The sequence below is a fragment of the Thalassophryne amazonica genome, chromosome 4, assembly GCF_902500255.1.
Source record: "Thalassophryne amazonica chromosome 4, fThaAma1.1, whole genome shotgun sequence".
In the NCBI taxonomy this organism is placed as follows: Eukaryota; Metazoa; Chordata; class Actinopteri; order Batrachoidiformes; family Batrachoididae; genus Thalassophryne; species Thalassophryne amazonica.
In genome coordinates, this window is record NC_047106.1 from 140,205,478 (window position 1) to 140,226,847 (window position 21,370).

The following is a 21,370-nucleotide window of genomic DNA, read 5'->3' on the forward strand; positions in this document are numbered from 1 at the left end:
ATGGACTCACCTTCATTGTCGTCATTATGAAGCCGGCGGAGTAGCGATTCCTCATCCCTGCTTAGCAAATATTCTGCAGTATCCACAGTTTCAGTCTCTGGACTTTGTCTAACCATCCGTCAGTTGCCTTCAAGTGGTCAGAAATTTGTTTGTCTCCATCTATCAACAAGGACTGGTCATTTTCGACAGCAGCACGCTCTTCTTCCTTTGTCGGCACTAACGGTACTTTCTGTACAGATGCAGCACACGCAAGCACAGCCAGCTCTTCTTTCCATTTCTGTCCACTGCCGTATGTAGTCCTGGTTGTAACAGGCATTCCGCGGAGCTTACAAAAACGCTTTAAATCATCAACTTTCCAGCGGTTGAAATGATCCAAATCACAGCACTCCTCGCTGCTTTCTGCCGCCATAGCTTGTGGGTTGGTAGTCGAAACATTTAGCCTACCCATAATGCACCGCGTGGTCTGAGATGCGCACTTCGCTTATAGAAAACCCACACTTTAAAGGGACCAAGTGTGGGAGAGCTGGAGGTTTGGACCAAACCCAGGCCTAAACGTGCACCGTCACGTTACATGGCGCTGCTACATGGATCATATGTGGCTTGATGTAGATCATATGCAGCGGCACGAGCCACTCGAGGCTGGACAGGACTCAAATGACAGGTCGGTCATGGCTCACTGGAGGCACATGTGAGGTACAGAGAGGCACATAGAGGTGCTTTAGTAGTGGATACGTGACGGCTTAAAATGTGGCTCATTCTTCAAATAATCGCTGACACCCCCCTGTGTGGCTCATTATTCATGGCTTATTTTTTCGGTGGGGCCGAGGCTTAATTAAAAAAAAAATCATTTTAAAATGTGTAACACGTCAAAAATAAACAACTCTAAAACAAGTGTTGTTTCCATACAGTTCTACTTAAGAGGACATTTGAGTAATTCACTGGATGTTAAAATACACAGTCTGAAGTTTTGGGGGATTTTGGGTTTGTAAATTTAGCTGTAATTTATTTAAGTGTTGGATGTCGTATGACACCCTGCTGCAGTGATTTACAGTGTTTGTGGTGAAAGTGGTGCAGCGGATCTGCAGCTGCCGGATCAGACATAATGACACCAGGATAAAGAGAGCAGACCCGTGTCCTGCGTCTGGGCCACTGCTGAACCCCCACCGTGAAATCTGAACCGGGGAGGTGCTGGTGTGTGTGTGTGTGTGTTTGACAATCCAAATGTAAAGAAGCATGTGGCACATGTAAATGAATTCTAACATCAGCACCATGACAAAATAGGATGAACTGGATTCGGCCGCGGGGCTGAGTTTGGGTGTTTTTGTCTGCTGACTGCAGACTTTAACGGTATACGACAAACCAAATTTCACTAAATGTGTTTAATTTTGAAACATCTTGCAAAATTACAGCTTACTTTACTGGAGAGAACATGTTTATCTGTGGGGGGGTATTCCTTAACCAATATTTTCTTCCATATAATAAAGAGGGCGTGGCCTCTGTTTGTGTTTCCGGACCATCACTTTCATCCTTTGTCATACTTATGTATTTTTTCGTCAGGATTGAAGTCATGAAAGCAGCAAGGTGATCAAACCAATATTTTTTGAGAAATCAGTAATTCTGAAAACAAGCCTGTTTATGTCGCACTTTCACAATAAGAGCCTGTATTTCAAAATAAAAGGCTGTGAGGTTGCTACTGACCTGAATTCATCCGTCTGTCCGTCCTCTAACATCCCAGACAACAGGTTCAAATCTGGACATTTTCTGTTTGCACCAGAACCCGGAATTAACATGTTAACGCTCTGTACAAAACAGCAGAACTGTGTCTCAACAGCATCTCACACAGGCCAAAAAACAAACAAATAAACAAACAAAAAAAAACAAAGAAATTTGGTCTTATGTGAACTCTGTCACAGTGGAAATATAAAACTTCAGTTATTGGTCATTTCTTTACATGGAATATTGTTCTGGTTAAGCAGTTTCAGATGACAAAATTTAATTTTAGAAAATTGAAGACAACTGAAAACTGATTCAACCTTAAATAAAGACTTTCATAAAAGCCAAGTATTTTTCTGTCAGTACTTGCATGTATGTATGTATGTATGTATGTAAAATGTCACTGTGTGCTTCCCAGCATCCCTAACATAAGTCTTGGGAAGCCTCCAGGTGATCATAGACGGTACAGGTCTCAGCCGTTCTCCTGTAATTTTTCTCTTCAGGGGAACTTTTTATTACTTTTTCTAGACAACGTGAATTTTGATCTTATTGGCAATTATGAATCCCATATTTAAATGCTAATAAAGACAATTATAGTGGTGCCAAAGAAAAGTGCTTTTATGTCTTAAATCTAAAAAACCGTAGTGGCCCTGTACTTTTAAGATGTGGCTGGCCTCTTCCAAAATTAAAGGTGTAGCAAAATGAAGCTCTGCTGTAAGATGACACTCTGGGAACAGAGTGTCATCTTGATGTCTTTCGACATGCACAATGACTATAATGTAAAATGAGGACTAACTGTTTTCATCAGGTTGCTTATTGCTAATGTCAGGGACCCTGATTCAGAAATTCTGAGTGTAAACCTGATCTCTGGCTTAACTAACTCTGAGAGTCGCAAACTCAGAGTTTTCAGTTTCAGAGCAGGTGATCTGAGTTATTTTGCTGAGGTAGTTCAACTCTGAGTCCAGTTGAAGGAAAACTGGCATTTTTCAAACTGTGGATTATTTCTTTAGGTGTTTTAGGGTTCAGCGGTTCACGCAGTTCCAAAATGATGATACTAGTGCAGTAATTAATTAGATTGCTGACATCATCACAGGCCAATCATTTGAACAATGTACGCTCAGAACACCATTGTAAAATTCTTCTTGTTCTCCCTGAAATTTCTGAAATATCAGTCGAGGTCTGACCTCTGACAGTCGACCTGGTGACAGTGTGTGCTGAAGGTTTAAGACTTCTCTCTGTGTCTCAGAGGGAACCAGAACCGAGAGCTGGCCCAGCAGTGGCTCCAGAAACTCAACGATCAGTGGGAGCTCCAGAGGTTTCTCCAGGACTGCCATGAGGTAGGACACCCTCAGACTGGTCCATCCGGTTTGGAATATTCAGTGTTTGGAAATCTGTCTGGATTTCTGTCTGTGACTTTAGTCAGTCAGTACTGTTGTAGGCAGCTGGGTGATGCTATGATTTGGACTCCTGCCTCATAGTTAGAAGGTCCTGGGATCAAGCCCACCAGTGCAAAGTTCTGTGATGGTTTCCTCCTCATTTGCTGTTGCTGCACAGCAGACGTGAGACGGACGCTGTGATGACATCACCTCACTGTTCAACTGTCGTCACTGATGTTAACACGTAAACATCTGAGTAGACCGTCAGTCACTCTGTGTTTCCGTGTGTCTGTAACTCAGCCTGAAATAAACTCGTTCCATTAGTGTGAGTCATTATCACATAAACGGCCACATAAAAATGAAAAAGGATGAAATCAAATGTCTCGCATGTAATAAATGTCCACAAAACACCAATATTAATGTCTTGAACTGCGAGTGGTCCCCCCCACCTGCAGACCGCTTCTAGTTGGGGTGTTGGAGGCGGGAATGGCACTCCAGTTACTGTAAAACACCTTTGAAAACGATTTTTAACTCTGCCGCTGTCCACCAGAGGGTGGTACATGTTCTGAGGGGGAGAGGAAAAAACTGTTTGGATCCTCAAAGTGTGGTGCTGACTAGGGATGTGTCATAGCCAGTGGCGGGCACAGCTAACCAAAAAGTTAGCTTCGATAGCTATTAATATGCTAACTGAGAAGTTAACTTTTATTACGCTAAACCGATAAACAGCTTTAAAAAATTATCGGAAGTTACCGCTAACCAGCTCGGATTACACTGACGGCTACTGATAAGCCAGTTTCGAGTTTAAGCAACGCAGGGGCTGCTGGGTAAATTCAAAGGTCAAGTCACATAAGTCCCGGGCATTCCCAGGATCACAAACACAAAATTAATGCACAGAAAATAAATAAATGAAAAATAAAACCCCAAACACTGTCATCATCTTTGTCAAAGCAGTAAATGGAATTAGAAGTCAGTTTATCTCTATATTATTTATTTATAAACTGTTAACAGAGCTACGGCTCACTCGTATTGCGTTCACAAACACAAAACAAATGCACGGAAAAAAAAAATCCCAAACATGGTCATCGTCTTTATAAAAAGCAGTAACTCGCAAATTAACAATCACAATTTATCTCTGTATTACATTTATAAACAGTTACAGGAACAGCTCGGCCGTGTTGCATTCGTAAACATGACACAAAACAAATGCATGAAAAATAAATAAATAAAAAAACCCAAACACTAATATCTTTATCAAAATCAGTAAATCGCAGTATTAATAGTCAGGGGAGCTCATCTTGACAGAACATCAGCCTGACTGTTGCAGACACACAACAGACGGGAATTAACACGTATGATTTTAGGGTTTACGAATGTTTCTGACCATTAACGTTCACTCACTTTACCAGCAAAAAATGTAAGCAGACTGAAAGTTAGCAGAACCTAATTAGTCCACTGCAGTAGTGCGCACAGTGCCGCTAATCTGCTAACCGCTAATTATTATAGCTAATGTTTTCATTAGTGGATTAGCTTTTCACATAACTTTGAAAGCCATCAGTGAACCAATTATCTACCGATAAATTTTGGTCTGATATTAGAGAAGCTTGAATCTTCGACTGGACTGGGTTGCTTGACGCGAGGACGTTTCACTTCAAATCACAGAAGCTTCCTCACCTAAAATTCTTACTCTGGTAGTCTGACTTCTGTCTTGACCCTTGTAGAGAAGAACAAACAGGAGCCACAAAAGCTGGAGTTTTAAACCTAACCAGACCCCTCCTACCGAGAGCCAGACTGCTATTGGCTAGTGACTAAACAATTGCTTTAATTAGCACCTATTGTGCTCTAGTTAGCACTCTCCTAATGACAGGGTAGCTGTCCCTCCTAACGATGGGACTGACGCCTCTCCTGACGGCTCCCCTGACGACTCTCCTGATGACGTGAATGACTCATTAAGATGAACAAAAGACTGAAACTGCTTTGACCTGAGTACCCCATTTTAAACAGGGAACAAAGCGTGTCTCAGACCCCCTCCATGGTTAAGGCTGGGTTTCATCTGCTGGTATAGCCTTTTGTGTAACGGCTGCTTAGTCTCACCTATGTAGTGTTCATTACAGTTTTCCTAACATTTGATAGAATACACTACATTGCTCTGTTTGTAACTAGGGATCCTGTCCTTAGGGTGAACTAATTTCTGAAGGGGGGGGGGGGGGGGGGGGGGGTCCTCATTTTTTAAAGACTGTTTAGTGTTTCTTTTTATTATTTTTTATTTTTTTATTTGTCCTATAATCAGGAACATTTGCTGTGCAGACAACCTTAAATTCAGACTCATTTCAAAAACTTCCAGTGATAAGCTGCACACCATGAAGTCCAGTCGGAAGAAAACATCTCTGCTCTTCAAAATACGACAAAAGTGTCGTCAACAACACCAGAGGTCAAAGCTGCAGAAGAGACCTTCATCTGGTTAAATGTCCCGAGAGTCCAGTAAAACAACATCTACCCTTCTAAATAAAACAAAGGCCCTTTAAACAGCAACTATTTTATGATTTTTAAAACGCTGTTTCATTTTATATTTTAAAAATAAATGAATGGATCATTAAAAATGTCCATGAAATCAAAGTCAAAAGACATTTGCACAGGTAGAAGCCCCGCCCCTTATTGTGCACAGTTTTAAAACATTCACAGTCAAATTCATATTTTCAAAATTACTCTGTCCTGATCACAACATTAAAGGCAGTCACATATTTTGATGTAATTACAAGTTGAAATGACTCAGTTTAAAAAAATGATTTTATTATGAAGATTATGTCACAAAAATCCTACTTTACAATCACACTGCAGTCATTGTTAAATTATCTCCTATTGCATTTATAATAAACATTTGCATTTATTTGCAGTGTCTGTTTTTCTGGTTGAAATGATATACGAATAATCTTTTATTTGTCTAAAAGTAAATGTCCAAGGTTCCTTATGAAGAAGGAACCTTGAACAAGAAATCATGTAATCTGAAATAACAGGTAAGTTATGGTTTCCAAAGATTTTTTTACTATTTTAATTATAAATGTTATGAACTGTTTTACAGTAATCAGAAATTAATTTTGAGATAAAAAAAAAAAAACATTTGCAAGGATTTTCTTCAGAAAACTGCTGTGTATAAATGAGTAGTTCTCTGACATGTTTCTGCCACTGATCTGTATGCGAGGTCTGTTAGAAAAGTATCGGACCTTTTTATTTTTTTCAAAAACCTGATGGATTTGAATCATGTGTGCTTGCATGAGCCAACCTTGAACCTTCATGCGCATGCGTGAGTTTTTTCATGCCTGTTGATTGCGTCATTTGCTTGTAAGCAGCCTTTGTGTGAGGATGGGTGGAGTCTCTCTTCGTTTTTTCTTGGCAAGGAAATGGCGGAACTGGAGCAAGCGCGACTGCATCAAATTTTGCCAGAAACTGGGCGACAGCCAGGTGGAAACCATTCGGATTATTCAGACAGCTTTCAGTGACGATCCTATGGGCAACACAGATTAAGGCGTGGTACAACCGGTTTAAAGACGACCACACGACGCTGGAGAGCGAGCCGCGCTCTGGTCGGCATCATTCCAAAGTGAACACTGTGGTGATGTGGGACCGTCGTGTGACTATCCGAGAAATTGCGGAAGAGGTGGACATCAGCACTTTTTCGGCACATTCCGCTGTGACAGAAGATTTTGCCATGAAAACAGTTACAGCGAAATTCATGCCGATGGCTTTGGCACGAAGCTGATGCCGCAGCAAAAGCACCTCCATGTTGAAGTCTTACAGGACATGTGACATGTGACGTCTTTAAACCGGCTGTAGTGCTCCTTAATCTGTGTGATGCCCATAGCATCGTCACCGAAAGACGTCTGAATAATCCGAATGGTTTCCACCTGGCTGTCGCTCAGTTTCTGGCAAAATTTGATGCAGTCGCACTGCTCCAGTTGTTCCGCCATTTCCTTGCAAAGAAAATCCAACGAGAGACTCCACCCATCCTCACACAAAGGCTGCTTACAAGCAAATGACGCAATCGACAGGTGTGAAAAAACTCACGCATGCGCACAAAGGTTCAAGGTTGGCTCATGCAAGCACACGTGATTCAAATCCATCAGGTTTTTGAAAAAAATAAACAGGTCCAATACTTTTCTAACAGACCTCGTATAACACTGTTTTATACAGATCACTGGTTTCTGCAGTCCTCCGTGTTTTGGCCTGATGCGTCATTTCTGTTGGACAACATGAAGCTACGTCACAGCGCAGAGCAGCGATAGTTGGATTGGGTTTAACTTTGACCGTGGCAGCCTGATGACAAGTGCGCGCTCCCGGTGAAGCGTCACTTCCAGCTCTGTTTTTGACGCGACGCTTGGTGTCTCGCCAAAAATGCGACACGTCTCATTGAAAATAGTGCTTTTTAGACCGATTTGCAACGCTTCTGCTGCGGCTGACGCCTCCAGTGTGAAAGCCCCATTAATGATGTAGCTGATAATGTTTCCATACACACTTCACAATGACAGGATAGCGCCGTCTCACAGGCGCATCATCCTGACACAGAAACAAACTGCAGAGGACCCTCAGACTAACAGCATTCACCTTACTGTGTTTGCCCCCGTCTGCTTCATGCAGTGCAGCTCAGGAAGACAGTGAAGGCCGTGGTCTCATCTGTGGTCCAGAGTAACAGAGAAAAATATATCAAACGAGGCCATGTTTTATGACATGGAAGAAGTAGTAAGTCCTGTATATCTGTGGAGGCCTGTTGGTTGCAGGTCCGTATCTCAGGATTCAGTATTGTGAAGCAGATGAGTCTACAAATCTCTCTAAATGGGATGCCAGCCTGGTTCAGGTTACCTCCCCAGTCAAGGCCGGTACAAAGTTATAGGTGGGTGGACTGAGATGGGTTGCATGATCAAGAATCAAATCCAGGTCTACATATTGGCTATACATATACTCATATACAGAGCACATTAGCAAGATCTAATTCATTAGTTCCCACTTTTGATTATGTCGTGTGCAGTGCCACACTGTGGACACACAGTGCACGCTAAAGCTGAGTAAATGGTAAATGGACTGCATTTATATAACACTATATATATGTTTAAATAGTGCTTTTCCATCTGCATCGGACGCGCAAAGTGCTTTACACATCAATGCCTCACATTCACCCCGATGTCAGCTACTGCCATACAAGGCGCCCACTACACACCAGGAGCAACTAGGGGATTAAGGATCTTGCCCAAGGGCCCTTGATGATTTTCCAGTGAGGCTGGGATTTGAACCCAGGATCCTCTGGTCTCAAGCCCAGTGCTTAACCACGAGACCATCACCTCCCCTAGCATTTACAACTTCTTTTTTTTTAAGTCGGACCAAATTTCCATTTTGTCATGTGTGATTTGTCGTGCAGTGTGCAGGGAGTAATGAGAAGTGATTCACCTCTCTGACACCAAACAAACACGTTCCCTGAAGCTCAGTGGGTTTTTTCCTCACTGCACCTGCACAAAATCAGAGTCATTGGGAACTGAAAACATGGTGACACGGCGTGTGGTTTGGACAGAAGCAATGAAGGCTCGGCTGGTTGAGCTGTGGCAACAGTGTCTCTGGTCTCTTCGATGTGTCCTCAACCTGCCACGGCAGATATGCCAGAGGAAACTGTAGCGACAAAACCGCTGCTGAGCTGCACCTGGCTGGTAAATGCCCACATTCTCCAAGTTATAATAAAGTCTCCCTCTCACCCAGTGGTGTGCACAGCTACCCAAAAAGTTAGCTTCAGTAACTGGTAGTCCGCTAAGTGAAAAGTTAACGTTTATAATGCTAAACCGCAAAAATATTTAGTGAACATTACAGCTAACTGCTAACTTTTGCTGAGGCTTCTGTGTAAATTCAAAAACAATCACAAACCCAAAAATGAACAACGAGCCAGAGCGTCTGTCTTACGTAGTCAGACAGCTGAGATCTCAGCCCTCCTTCAGCAGAAGCGAGTGGAGCGGGCCGGCTGCTGTTGCCCCAAAGGAGGAAAAAAAAGGTAATTTACTTTCAACATGCAAAAAGACAGACAGTGTGGAGGAGACATGAAGCGCAACACACTTTTCACTTATTGAATTTCCCATAATGCCTTTCGGCAAGTGTGCCCGTTAAAACTCAAACCTTCAGAATTTAGGGGATTCTTTTAAAAGATATGTCATGTGTGTGATATTTTCTCTCTGTAAAAATGACACAGTTACCGTTAATATTGACAAACTGTCCGGAATTAGTTGTTTGAGTAAAATCATAAGTGAAAAGTGTGTTGCGCTTCATGTCTCCTCCACACTGTCTGTCTTTTTGCATGTTGAAAGTGAAAGTAAATGACATTTTTTTTCTTCCTTTGGGGCAAAAGCAGCTGGGCTCGCTCTGCTCTCTTCTGCTGAGGGAGGACTGAGCTCACAGCTGTCTGACTATTGCAAAAGACGTAACAGGTAAGTACTAAAATGTGTGATTCTTGACTGCTAAATTTTATTCACTAAGGCAGCAAAAAAAAAAAGTTAGCGGACTGAAGGTTAATGGAGCTAAATTTAGCAGAAGGTAAGTGGTCTGCGAATGTTTTTCAAAATTAGCTGAAAAGCTAATATGCTAACAAAAAGTTAGCTTTGCTAATTAGCTGTTAGCGGAACTGTGCCCACCACTGCTCTCACCCCCCTGGGGAGGGCGGTATGTGTCTTCTTCAAGCTTGGTTCTGCTACCAGAGGCCTGGGAGTTTGAGGGTTTGGTGCAGTATCTTTGCTGTTACAACAACCCCAATTCCAATGAAGCTGGGACATTGTGTGAAATGTAAATAAAAACAGAATACAATGATTTGCAAATCATCTTCAACCTGTATTCATTTGGAAACACCACAAAGACAAGATATTTAATGTTTAAACTGACAGATTTTTTTTGTTTTTGTGCAAATATTTGCTCATTTTGAAATGGATGCCTGCAGCACGTTTCAAAAAACCTGGGGTGGGGCAACAAAAGACTGGGAAAGTTGATGAATGCTCAAAGAACACCTGTTTGGAACATTCCACAGGTGAACAAGTTAATTGGAAACAGGTGAGTGTCATGATTGGGTCAGGAGCATCCCCAAAAGACTCAGCCGTTCACAAGCAAAGATGGGGTGAGGATCACCACTTTGTAAACAACTGTATGAAAAAATAGCCCAACAGTTTAAGAACAATGTTTCTCATCATTCAATTGCAAGGAATTTAGGGATTCCATCATCTACAGTCCATAATATAATCAGAAGATTCAGAGAATCTGGAGACCTTTCTACACGTAAGCGGCAAGACCAAAAACCAACATTGAATGCCCGTGACCTTCGATCCCTCAGGTGGCACTACATTAAAAACTGACATCATTGTGTAATGGATCTTACCACATGGGTTCAGGAACACTTCAGAAAACCATTGTCAGTTAACACAGTTCGACGCTACATCTACAAGTGCAAGTTAAAACTCTACCATGCAAAGTGAAAGCCACACATCAACAACATCCAGAAACACCGCTGCCTTCTCTGGGCCCGAGCTCATTTGAAATGGACAGACGCAAAGTGGAAAAGTGTGCTGTGGTCTGATGAGTCCACATTTCACATTGTTTTTGGAAATCATCACTTCGTGTCCTCTGGACAAAAGAGGAAAAAGAACATCCAGATTGTTACCAGTGCTACGTTCAAAAGCCAGCATCTGTGATGGTATGGGGGTGTGTTAGTGCCCATGACATGGACAACTTACACATCTGTGATGGCACCATCAATGCTAAAAGGTACATCCAGGTTTTGGAGCAACACATGCTGCCATACAAGCTACGTCTTTTTCAGGGACGTCCCTGCTTATTTCAACAAGACAATGCCAAACCACATTCTGCACCTGTTACAACAGCGTGGCTTCGTAGTTAAAGAGTGCAGGTACTAGACTGGCCTGCCTGCAGTCCAGACCTGTCACCCATTGAAAATGTGTGGCGCATTATGAAGTGCAAAATACGACAACAGAGACCCCGGACTGTTGAACAACTGAAGTCGTACATCAAGCAAGAATGAGAAAGGATTCCACCTACAAAGCTTCAGTAATTAGTGTCCTCAGTTCCCAAACGCTTATTGAGTGTTGTTAGAAGGAAAGGTGATGTAACACAGTGGTAAACATACCACTGTCCCAGCTTTTTTGAAACGTGTTGCAGGCATCCATTTCAAAATGAGCAAATATTTGCACAAAAACAAAGTTTATCAGTTTGAACATTAAATATCTTGTCTTTGTAGGTCTGCACTCTTCTGGACAGAGACCTCTGATGTTGTGTCTGGAATCTACTGGTTCCCACTCTTCCAGTTTGGGGGCTACAGCTCCTAGTGCTTCTATTACCACTGGGACCACTTTAGACTTTACCTTCCACATCTGCTCCAGTTGCTCCTTCAGCCCTTGGTACATCTCTGTTTTCTTGTGCTCCTTCTTTCTGATGTTGCTGTCAGCTGGGATTGCCACATCCACCACAATTGCGGTTTTCTTTTCCTTGTCAACCAGCACTATGTCTGGTTGGTTGACCAGCAGCTGCTTGTCTTTCTGGAATTTGAAGTCCAACAGGACCTTAGCCCAGTTGTTCTCAAGCTCCTTTGGCAGTGTCTCCCATCAGGACCTGGGCTCTTCTAATCCGCTTGTGGCAAAGATGTTCCTGTACAGGATTCCCGACAATGGGTTGGGCCTCAGTGTCCGCTGTACCAGCTTGCGTCTTGCATCCTGTTACTATGTGCTGGATTGTCTCTGGAGCACATTTCCACAGCCTGCAACTTGGGTATTGTCAGCTGTGGTAGACTCCTGCCTCTATGGATCTGTTGCTTAGGGCTTGTTCGTGTGCTGCTAGGATCAGAGCCTCTGGGCTGTCCTTTAGGCCGGCCTTTTCAAAGTCATCTTGATGTCAGTCATTTCCTCTCTGTCGATGGAGGAACTTGATCTTCCATGATATCTTCTCCTCCCGTTCCTCATCACCATCTGTTTTCAGCTGTCTGAAGCATTCTTATAGCAGCTGATCTTGAAGTGTGTGTGTGTGTGGGGGGGCATCTTTCTGATGTCTTTATGGATGCTCCTCGTCTCATCCTGGATTGTGGCTCTGACTCTCACTAATAGAGCTTCAGGGTACTGGACTTTGGGTGGAAACCTCTGTGGAAATCTCCTGCTGGAGCCAACTTATTACTCCAACTGGATATCAATCAATCAATCAATTTTTTTATATAGCGCCAAATCACAACAAACAGTTGCCCCAAGGATATGATGAATGGAAGGGCATATGTAATGATGACTTGGATCTAATTCCTACCATTGCTCTGGAGCTGTGAGGGTGTGGAAACCACCTTGGAATTGAGGCTTCTTAAAGGTGTGCACCTTTTGTCTTTCTTTTTGTTGCTCCTGTGCAGATTTTCAACAATGGAAATGGAAATGAAACATGTATGTTCACCTTAGACACGTTCTTTATGGTGGTCTGGTGGACTTTGGCCACTGGTGTGCGTCATTACGTCTGTTTCTTTCTTTTGGCTGCGCCGACTTTCCTTATGTGGAAATGCGTGTGCACGTGCATGTGTGCCTCTTTGCTTGTGTATGTCTAATAACTAGCACCATTTTCATGTTGTCCTTTAAATACCGTTAAACATTGTGATATTGCAACAATAATTTTAAGTCTATATCGCACACTCCTGATGCTGATGGGTCACCCATTACATGGCAACACCCAGAACATCCTTTCAACCACAGATGACCATCACCCACTGATGTTGAGGGAGCTTGAAAGCTCTGCATTGCAGTGGCTGAGCTCTCACAGGTCCGGCTCCTTCTAATGGTGTCTGATATCGCCGCTCTCACAAGCGTGTTCTGAGTGTCTGGGTGTTCTGTGTCTCACTGTGGGAAATGTTTGACTCACAGCTTCATGCTGTCTGTTCAGTTCAATTTATTTATATAACAATAGAAAATCTCCAAGTACTCCACACAAAAGAGTAGATCTACTCAGTCGATATTGGGCCGTGGGGTTTTGGTAACTGTGGTGAAAAGTATCTCAATCTTTAATTTTCCAGAAAGGTTGCAGGGCCATGAGTTACTAGATCCTGGTTCCAGCATCATGATGGAACCACTGGAGGTGTTACTCCATTTCTGTCTGTGCGGTGAAGACATCACTCATGTTGTTATGGAAAGACTCTGGAGACTCCCACAGACGTGTCGGGTCCACAGAGTTACTCAGATTATGAACTCAGCTCGCTGACTTGCTGCAGTTTACTTGAGATTCCTCTGAGGGAGCGCAGACCGCCGTCTGCTCAGTGTCCCAGATATAATTTGGCTGGACTTCAAGATCAGACTGTTTTGCAGGAGTCTGCACAAAATCTAGGTGGAGGACTTGCAAAGTTGCACACGACAAATGACCCTAACAGAAGGTGGGAGTTATTCTGTAGCAAGATCTTGAACGCTTCCAGTGAGATCAGGAAGTGACTCGTGTCTTTTTAGCTCTCCACATGTTTTCATCCACATGTATAAAAGTCACTTACTGACACTTAAAAACATCCTTGCCATTTGATTGGTGGTTTTTATGTCACGTGACATTCATTATTTATCTTATTGCATGGGTGATGTCACATCTTTGGTACAATCCGTCCATTTTTCTCCTGCCCATTTCGTAGTGTTTCGTAGCTCCCTTTGCTTCTCGTAAAAATGCTTTCACGATACGACGAAGCTAAATCCAGCAACCACAGTGTTCGCAGGGATGACTTTAGCGGCTTTTGAAGCACTGCCAGATGAAGAACCGCACAGGTTCTTGTTTTCTTTGACTTTTATTTCTTTGCAGACTGTATGAACCCAAGATGCGCCCTGATCCATGAGGGATCGGGCAGACACAGTTCCAAGAAGCAGGTCAGAGGTCAGGAGACTAATTGGCATGGCAGTGATAACCCAGGGAGCCATCAGATTCACAATCCAAAGACAAGAGCACAGTTGCTCTTGTCTTTGGGTGCTCATGGGTACAATATCAATGACTGGTTGACAGAATCCAGAACGAGGTACGAGGTAGGAATGAAACTGGATAAACACACACATACACTCATCTTCAACCACTCAGTCCAATGAAGGGTCGCGGGGGGCTGGAACCAATCCCAGCAGTCATAGAGCGCGAGGTGGGGTACACCCAGGACAGGACAGCAGTCTGTTGCAGGGCCACAAACAGACAAACAAACACAGACACACCCACAAACACCTACGGACAATTTAAAGATTCCAGTCCACCTAACCTGCATGTTTTTGGATGTGGGAGGAAACCGGAGCACCTGGAGGAAACCCACGCATACACGGGGAGAACATGCAAACTCCACACAGAAAGGCCACAGGCGGGAATTTAACCCATGACCTTCTTGCTGTGAACAGTGCTAACCACCAAGCCACCGTGCTGCCCACCGGATAAACAATGACAGCAAATAGGAATCCTGAGGAGAATTATTCAAATGCAAGTAGTCTGAAAGGAAGGAAGGTCATGATGACACTGGGGGCTGTGAGAGCGGTTTAAAAGCATGAGGAGCTCCTCAGAAAACATGACCAGCTGTAGTGGGGGAAGTTAAACCGATGTGGAGGAAAACTAACAACATAAAACAAGTTGTTCTTCTTCTACAAGTAATTCTACCCATGAATGTAACCAAGTGGGTCAAAAACTCAATCAGGCTTGTAACTATTTTTTTTAATGAGTGTATATAGAACTGACTTCACACATATTGTTTGAGAAATCTGCAGTGGGGAAAGCTGACTTTGAAAGTTGGTAGACAAGGTGGATGTAAACTAAGTGTACATGTAGAATTACTGCAACATATTTTCACCAAGAATCTAGAATCTAGAGTGGAGATTGTTCTGGAAATCATCAGATTCTTCCGGTGGGATTCCAAGGTATTTCCAAGACATCTAAGAGATATAATCCCTCCAGTATGTCCTGGGTTTTTGCCGAGACCTCCTCCCAGTTGGACATGCCTAGAAAACCTCCCCAGGGACGCCCCTAGGGAGCATCCACACCACATGCACAGACCACCTGAGCTGGCTCACTTTGATGAGGAGGAATACTAACTCTACTCCAAGTACCTCCTAGATAGTCGAGCTTCTCATCCTGTCCAGAAGAGTAAGACCAAATATGTGGTTGAGGAGCCTTATTTCAATCACTTGTATCTGCGAACTTGCTCTTTCAGTTATTACCCAAAGTTCATGACCATAGGTGAGGATAGGAGTGTGAACTGACTAAGTAGAGACCCTCACTTTCTGCCCTAGCTCTCTCTTCTCCATGACTGTCCACTACACTAGCATCAATCCATTAATCAATCTCATGCTTCAACTCACCTCCACTTAAACTCTTCCACTTGGGGCAGTAACTCTCTCCTGACCAAGAGGGGACAGTCCACCCTTTTTCTGACAGAGGACCATGGTCTCAGATTGTGAGGTGCTGATCTTCATCCTAGTCGTTTCACACTCTGCCTCAAACCTGCACCATGCACATCAGAGGTCACTGCCTGATGAAGCCAACAGAACCACATCGTTTGCAAAACAGCAGAGATGCACTTCTTATGTCATGGAACGAGACACCCTCCAATCTCTGACTGTGCCTTGACATCCTCCACATCCCGAGGTGCCCTGCCTTGGGAATCCTACTTGTAGGACTATTCAAAGTCAAACAAAGGGGGGGGGGGGTGTGTGTGTGTGTGATTGTATTTCTTGTCATTTTAATTTTTACGAGCACTGTGATGACTATAACAGTGACTGTACCATGAACAAGCATGTCCTTGACAGAACCAGGGATGAAAACATTGGATTGTGCTTACTGAGTGCCTCACATTTCCTAAGTTATAAAGTCTACTGAGGAAATGTTTATGTACATCATGCATAAGAGGGTGCAATATATCTCTGTACTATGAGAGTTGTGATATCACAAGTGGCCAAGTGGTTAGTGCACTTGGTTTGAGTGCAGAAGGTTCGTGGTTCAAACCCCAGCCAATTTCTCCATGTAATGTGGAGTTCCATAAAAGTTGTGCCAAATCAACATGCAGATCCACCCTGAGGGAAAACAAGGGAGCAGCTGAAGGGACTTAAAACGAGAGTTGTCATATCGTGAGTAAATGTGGGGAGTTGTGTCACTGCCACATTGCCCCCACTCCAAGGCATGTCCCTCAGACACACAGGGAACACCCAGTTAGTCCAGGCACCCCTGCAGGAAAGGACACGGAGTGAGAGGACAGGCGAGAGTCAGCACTCTCAGGCCACCAGGAGGCCTGAACCACCCCAGAGAACTTGACCAGCCACACCGTGTTGAGGTGCACCAAACCATCCCTCACAGAAGAGCAGACCATGACTGTGAGCACAACACACAGATCCTCAAACCCACAGAAAGGATGGGTTTGAATCTCTTTTAGAAAAACCCAAAAGATCGCGTTGTGCTGTTCTCTGCTGGTTCTCCTGTTTTATCGTAGTGTGTATCTCCCTCTTTTCTATCTAAACTTTCTCTCTCTCTACCACTGCAGCATCATGCAGGCTGGAGATGCTGCAGAGAGAGCGCGGGGGAGGTGTAGGTGGGAGAGATGGTGGGGGGGGGGTTGCGTGTTGAAGGAGCTAAAGAGTGACTGAAGAGTCGTGAGCCAGTTTTAGGAGCGTCCGTGTGCCTCGGTCACATTAAAGAGGAAAAACGGTTCCCCTGCCTGCTAGAAATCCAGGTCTCTGTGTTTAGCTCCTCCCCCTCCAGCCTGCTCCCTCGCTCACTGGCTTGCTAAAAGATGGGTGTGTGCTCACAGGCTGCCTGCCATTTTATTGTTTTGGGAGGATGATGGGTTTTTTTCCCTCATTGTTGCCCTCTTTCTCGTCACTGATGCTCCCCCGCCCCTTCAGTGTGCAGCGGCTCCTCAGTGCCACAGCGAGAGTCACCAGTCCGTCTCCACTCTTGTTGTTGTTGTTTCCTCTCAGCACACCTCGGGTCTTTTTCTCTCTGCGGTGGCAAGCGGTCGATGCGTGTGTTCAGGATGTAACGGTGGAGCGGCGAGGATGTGGACGCCAGCAGCTCCCTGCAGCTGCCACGAAGCAGCCGGCTGTTCCTGCTGAACGCTGCTGGTAAACACACGGGATGTGAGCTGAGGTTCGGTGGGGGAAGGGGATGAAGATGAATGCAGCTGTGGGGTGATGTCGGTGCCGACCTGATCATTATGGACAGCGGGCGTTAGATCTCTGGTTGCTCCACGTGTGCATGTTTAAATGCTCGTGTGTGCGTTTGATGTCTATGTGCATCAGCTTCCTCGCACTCCGCGCTCTGACAGGAGCTTTGCAGACATGGACGTGGGACATGTCCTGGTTTTGTGCAGTAACAGTGACAGGAAGTGATATTGTGGGTGGTGGAGGTGGTTATGTTGTTGAGCCGTAGTTCCACATGGTCTGTGTCCTATCAGCTGCTCCGTTTCCACAGCCAGCCATGGTGGAGCCACCAGCACCAGCATTTCCATGGAAACATATTAAGACGATGTAAACGTTATACCCTGTTGACACTGGGTGTTTAATCTGAAGGCTGACCGATATAACCATTGGCTGATAATATCGGCTGATGTGGCCATATCAGTATCAGTGTTATTTTTGCCAATATTAATTTTTTTATTTTACCAAATAAACAATGGAGAAAAACAGTTTGGCTGTTGGGATTGGCATCATTATGTAGTTTGTCCAGCAGAGAGCATTAGAGTGGCATTGTTTACAGTGCTGTCAAGCATGACCAGGACCCCATCACCCCTTGGTCACATTAGCTACAAGAGACAGAGGCAAAGCGACCACCTGTCATTTATTTTCAATCAGAGTGGGTGTTTTACAGCTGCAAAAGGCAAGTGGCCACTATGCTACAAGGGAGGCGGTGCCACAAATGACACCAAGTCTATTTTGCACAAATGCTAAGCAACACAAAATTGCGACTGCCAATCCGAGTGAAGGTAGGGCTCTTTAGTTGGTTGTCTGTTGTATTTGTTTTTTAAAATAAAGTTCATGTTTGAACTGTAAAACATGAAGCCTCAGTCTCTGTTAACAGGATTTGAAAATGAAATATTAGGAATTCTTATATGTACACACGTATGTATATATATGTATATGTATATATATGTATGTGTATATATATGTATATGTATATGTATATCAGTAGGTATCTGTACCATACCCCTTTTTTTAACTCAAAAATATCTGTTTTGGTATCAGCCCTAAAAAAAAAATCCACATTGGTCAGGCTCTAGTTTATTTATCAGTAAGGTTTGGCCAACACAAAATATAAATACATGTATGAAGTGGTAAATTGTACACATGAAACTAATCAACACTTATTGAATGACTCTGATCAAATTCGGTATGTTGTATGTTTTACTTTATACAGATTCCTATCCTGTTGCTATTGAGAGGAAAAGGATGATGTTGGTATATTGGGGTGGATTCTGTTCATTTGTTTCTTTTTCATATAAAACAAGCTAGAATGTAAATTATTAAACTAAAATAGAGGTTAAGATTTATACAGAAATACAGCTGTCTCTGAACGTATTTCGCTATCTATGAATATTTTATTTGAGCAACCAGCCTGCGTTCCTCACACTGTTGTTCAGTCAGATTGGCAGTTGCCATGTTGCGTTGCTCAGCATTTGCATAAAATAGATTCTCTTCTATTTTGGCCCCTCCTAGCTGGTGAACGCTTGTCTCTTGCCACTCTGATTGCAAATGAATGGTAGCTGGTCGCTTTGCCTCTGTCTCTTGTAGCTGATGTGACCAAGTTATCATCGTTATTTTGACATTTTCTCTTTAGCCTGCAAGCAATGAGTCTGAGAATGGAGTTGAATGGATGGATGCATGGATTTAGTTTGGTAAAATTCATACATGTAAAATTCTATATGGAAATAGCACAGAGGATAATGCATAAAGTACAAAATACACTTATTTCCGGTGTGGTCTTCTGAGTTGTCCTTCCTAATCCCATCATAAATTCCATTAATCCAGACAAGTTAGTGAACAATCATCACACACGCCAGTGGAGGATAAAGAGTTATTCCAAATGCCATACAATAATCAAATTCTCAACCTTAGTGGTTAGGACTGTTGCCTCACAGTGAGAAGGTCTTGGGATTGCTTCTTAGTTTGACTTTGAATGTCTTCTCTGTGTTTATCTGGGTCCCTTCCAGCTGCTTTGGCTTCCAAAACCCATGCATGTTTGGTGACTCGGTAACTCTGAATTGACTGTTGGTGTGAGTGTATTTGTCCATGCGTGTCTGCCCTGCGACAGACTGGCATCCTGTCCATGGTGTACCTCGCCTCTCGAGCAATGTCTGCTGGAATCGGTTCCAGCTCCCTGTGACCTTTCTTTGGAGTAAGCAGGTATAGAAGGTAAATGTATTGGGTGCGTCCTACAGGGACTTGCAGTTTGCAACTTAGACCACGCAACATCGATCATTGGAAAAGCGCCCAGACTGGTTCACCTGAAGTCTTTGTCTGTGGTCTTTGTTTTCTTCACGAGATACACAGTTCAGCTCAGTCATATGGTAGAAGAAGACTGTTACTGTCATCATTTGGCTCACAATCCATCCTTAGTGTTTTGGGTGTATTTATAAACGTCTATTTATGTGGTCAGTCACTCGCCCTTTTAGACCATGGGCCGTGTAATCGTTGTCCCTTTGGATTTTTGAGACCATGACCTACTGTACATCTGGGGTGGGTGCAAAATGTTGGCAAATGAAAGCCTATGGTACCCCAAACAACATACAAGTAAACCCCATTAACTCGCGCAAATTTGGGGTCCACAAAATCGACCCATGACTTAGCTGAAAGCACGAGTTAATGAAGATGACCAAAGAAGCGTGATTCTTTCCTGGATAGTGATGGTGATGATTTCTTCATCTGGAGTGGGTTCGGGATCTTTCCTCTTCTCCTCGAGTTGCTGCACTTGAGCGATGAGGGCTTCATCAGTGCGGACGACTCTGAATGAGTCGAAGTTTTTTGCTTACGCATCTGGATGTGGCCTTCCTCTTTAGATCCTTCCCATGACCAAACATGATGGCCACTTACGTACTTGAAAACCTTATTGCTTTAACAACCAGAACTTCCTTGCTTGCTTGAAAATCTTTGTATAACTTGCTGGAGATGACATAGACAATATGACATTGAAAAAAAATTTCATTTCATAAACCTTTTATTTAACCAATTAAGAAAACCCACTGATATCAAGACCTCTTTCACAAGGGTAATCTGGCCAGGAAGGCAACAGCACACACCAAAGGCAAAGCAAGAATAAAACAACACACCTGCCATAAAATACAAACACAAGCAGCTGCCAATGGACACAATAATTATTTTACAATAGCAATGCAAGCTGTAACACAATTAAACTCATGGTCTAAGAAAAGGTTTGAGACATACACATTGATCAGAGGATTTGCGTTTGTCGGTTTTATAATTTTGATTGGAAAGCTGTCAGCAGAATCGGGCAATTTCAGTTCCATTTGAAGGGCATTCCAAGAAGAGGGGGAGGCCAAACTAACTCCCCTTTCCTTTTGAACACGGGGAACAGAGAAACACAAAATGTCATTCAAACGTAAGGAGAACAACTAACAGAATGATCTGATTCTGTTCCGGCTGGGCCGGAATTTATACATCCCATGCGGCCCTCCCAAAAACTGTCACATTTGACAAAAATGTTGACTTTTATACAGTAGTCTAAATTTTCGGGGTCCACAAATCAACCATGAGTTAAGCCGAAACACGAGTTCACGCGAGTTAACAGAATTTACCTGTACATTTTTCACAAGCGTGAATTTTGAGCGTTAGTGAGAAGAACTCTCCCAAAATGTCAACATGCATCAGGGTTTCTTCACACATAGTGCGAATATGTAAAGCTCAGGGCGACTCACGGTTCGTATGAGCACACCACAAAATATAGCTCCGATGGGCAGGTGTGCACGATGCCGGTGCAAGGGTTCGTGCATGCGACGGTGTCTTTTGAGCAGGAACACAGTGTGAGCAGCTGCTCGCACTGTGGGACGAGGTGCACCGCATCACGCTGCTGATGTGGAGGAAAATAAAATAAAAAAAAAACAGCTGTATAATCAATGAATATCACTGGGTTGACGCACGTGTTCTGTCAGACATGACATTTAGATTGCCTGCTGCGTGTCCAAACGGACTGATGATCTGTTTCTCCTCCCGTTGCAAAAGCAGTATGTTTTTTATGTATTTCCATTCAAGCACACACACGTCAAAACACGGGACATGTGCTGCAGCTGTGAT

General features: G+C 43.5%; 1 protein-coding gene across 1 annotated transcript in view; it reads left to right on the top strand.

Annotated features, from left to right (window-relative positions):
• Positions 1-21,370, top strand: part of LOC117509055 (spectrin beta chain, non-erythrocytic 4-like) — a 301,034-nt gene that overhangs the window by 117,971 nt on the left and 161,693 nt on the right. Inside the window, 1 exon segment of the mRNA XM_034168865.1 lies at positions 2,960-3,050. Coding sequence (XP_034024756.1) covers positions 2,960-3,050 — 91 coding nt within the window.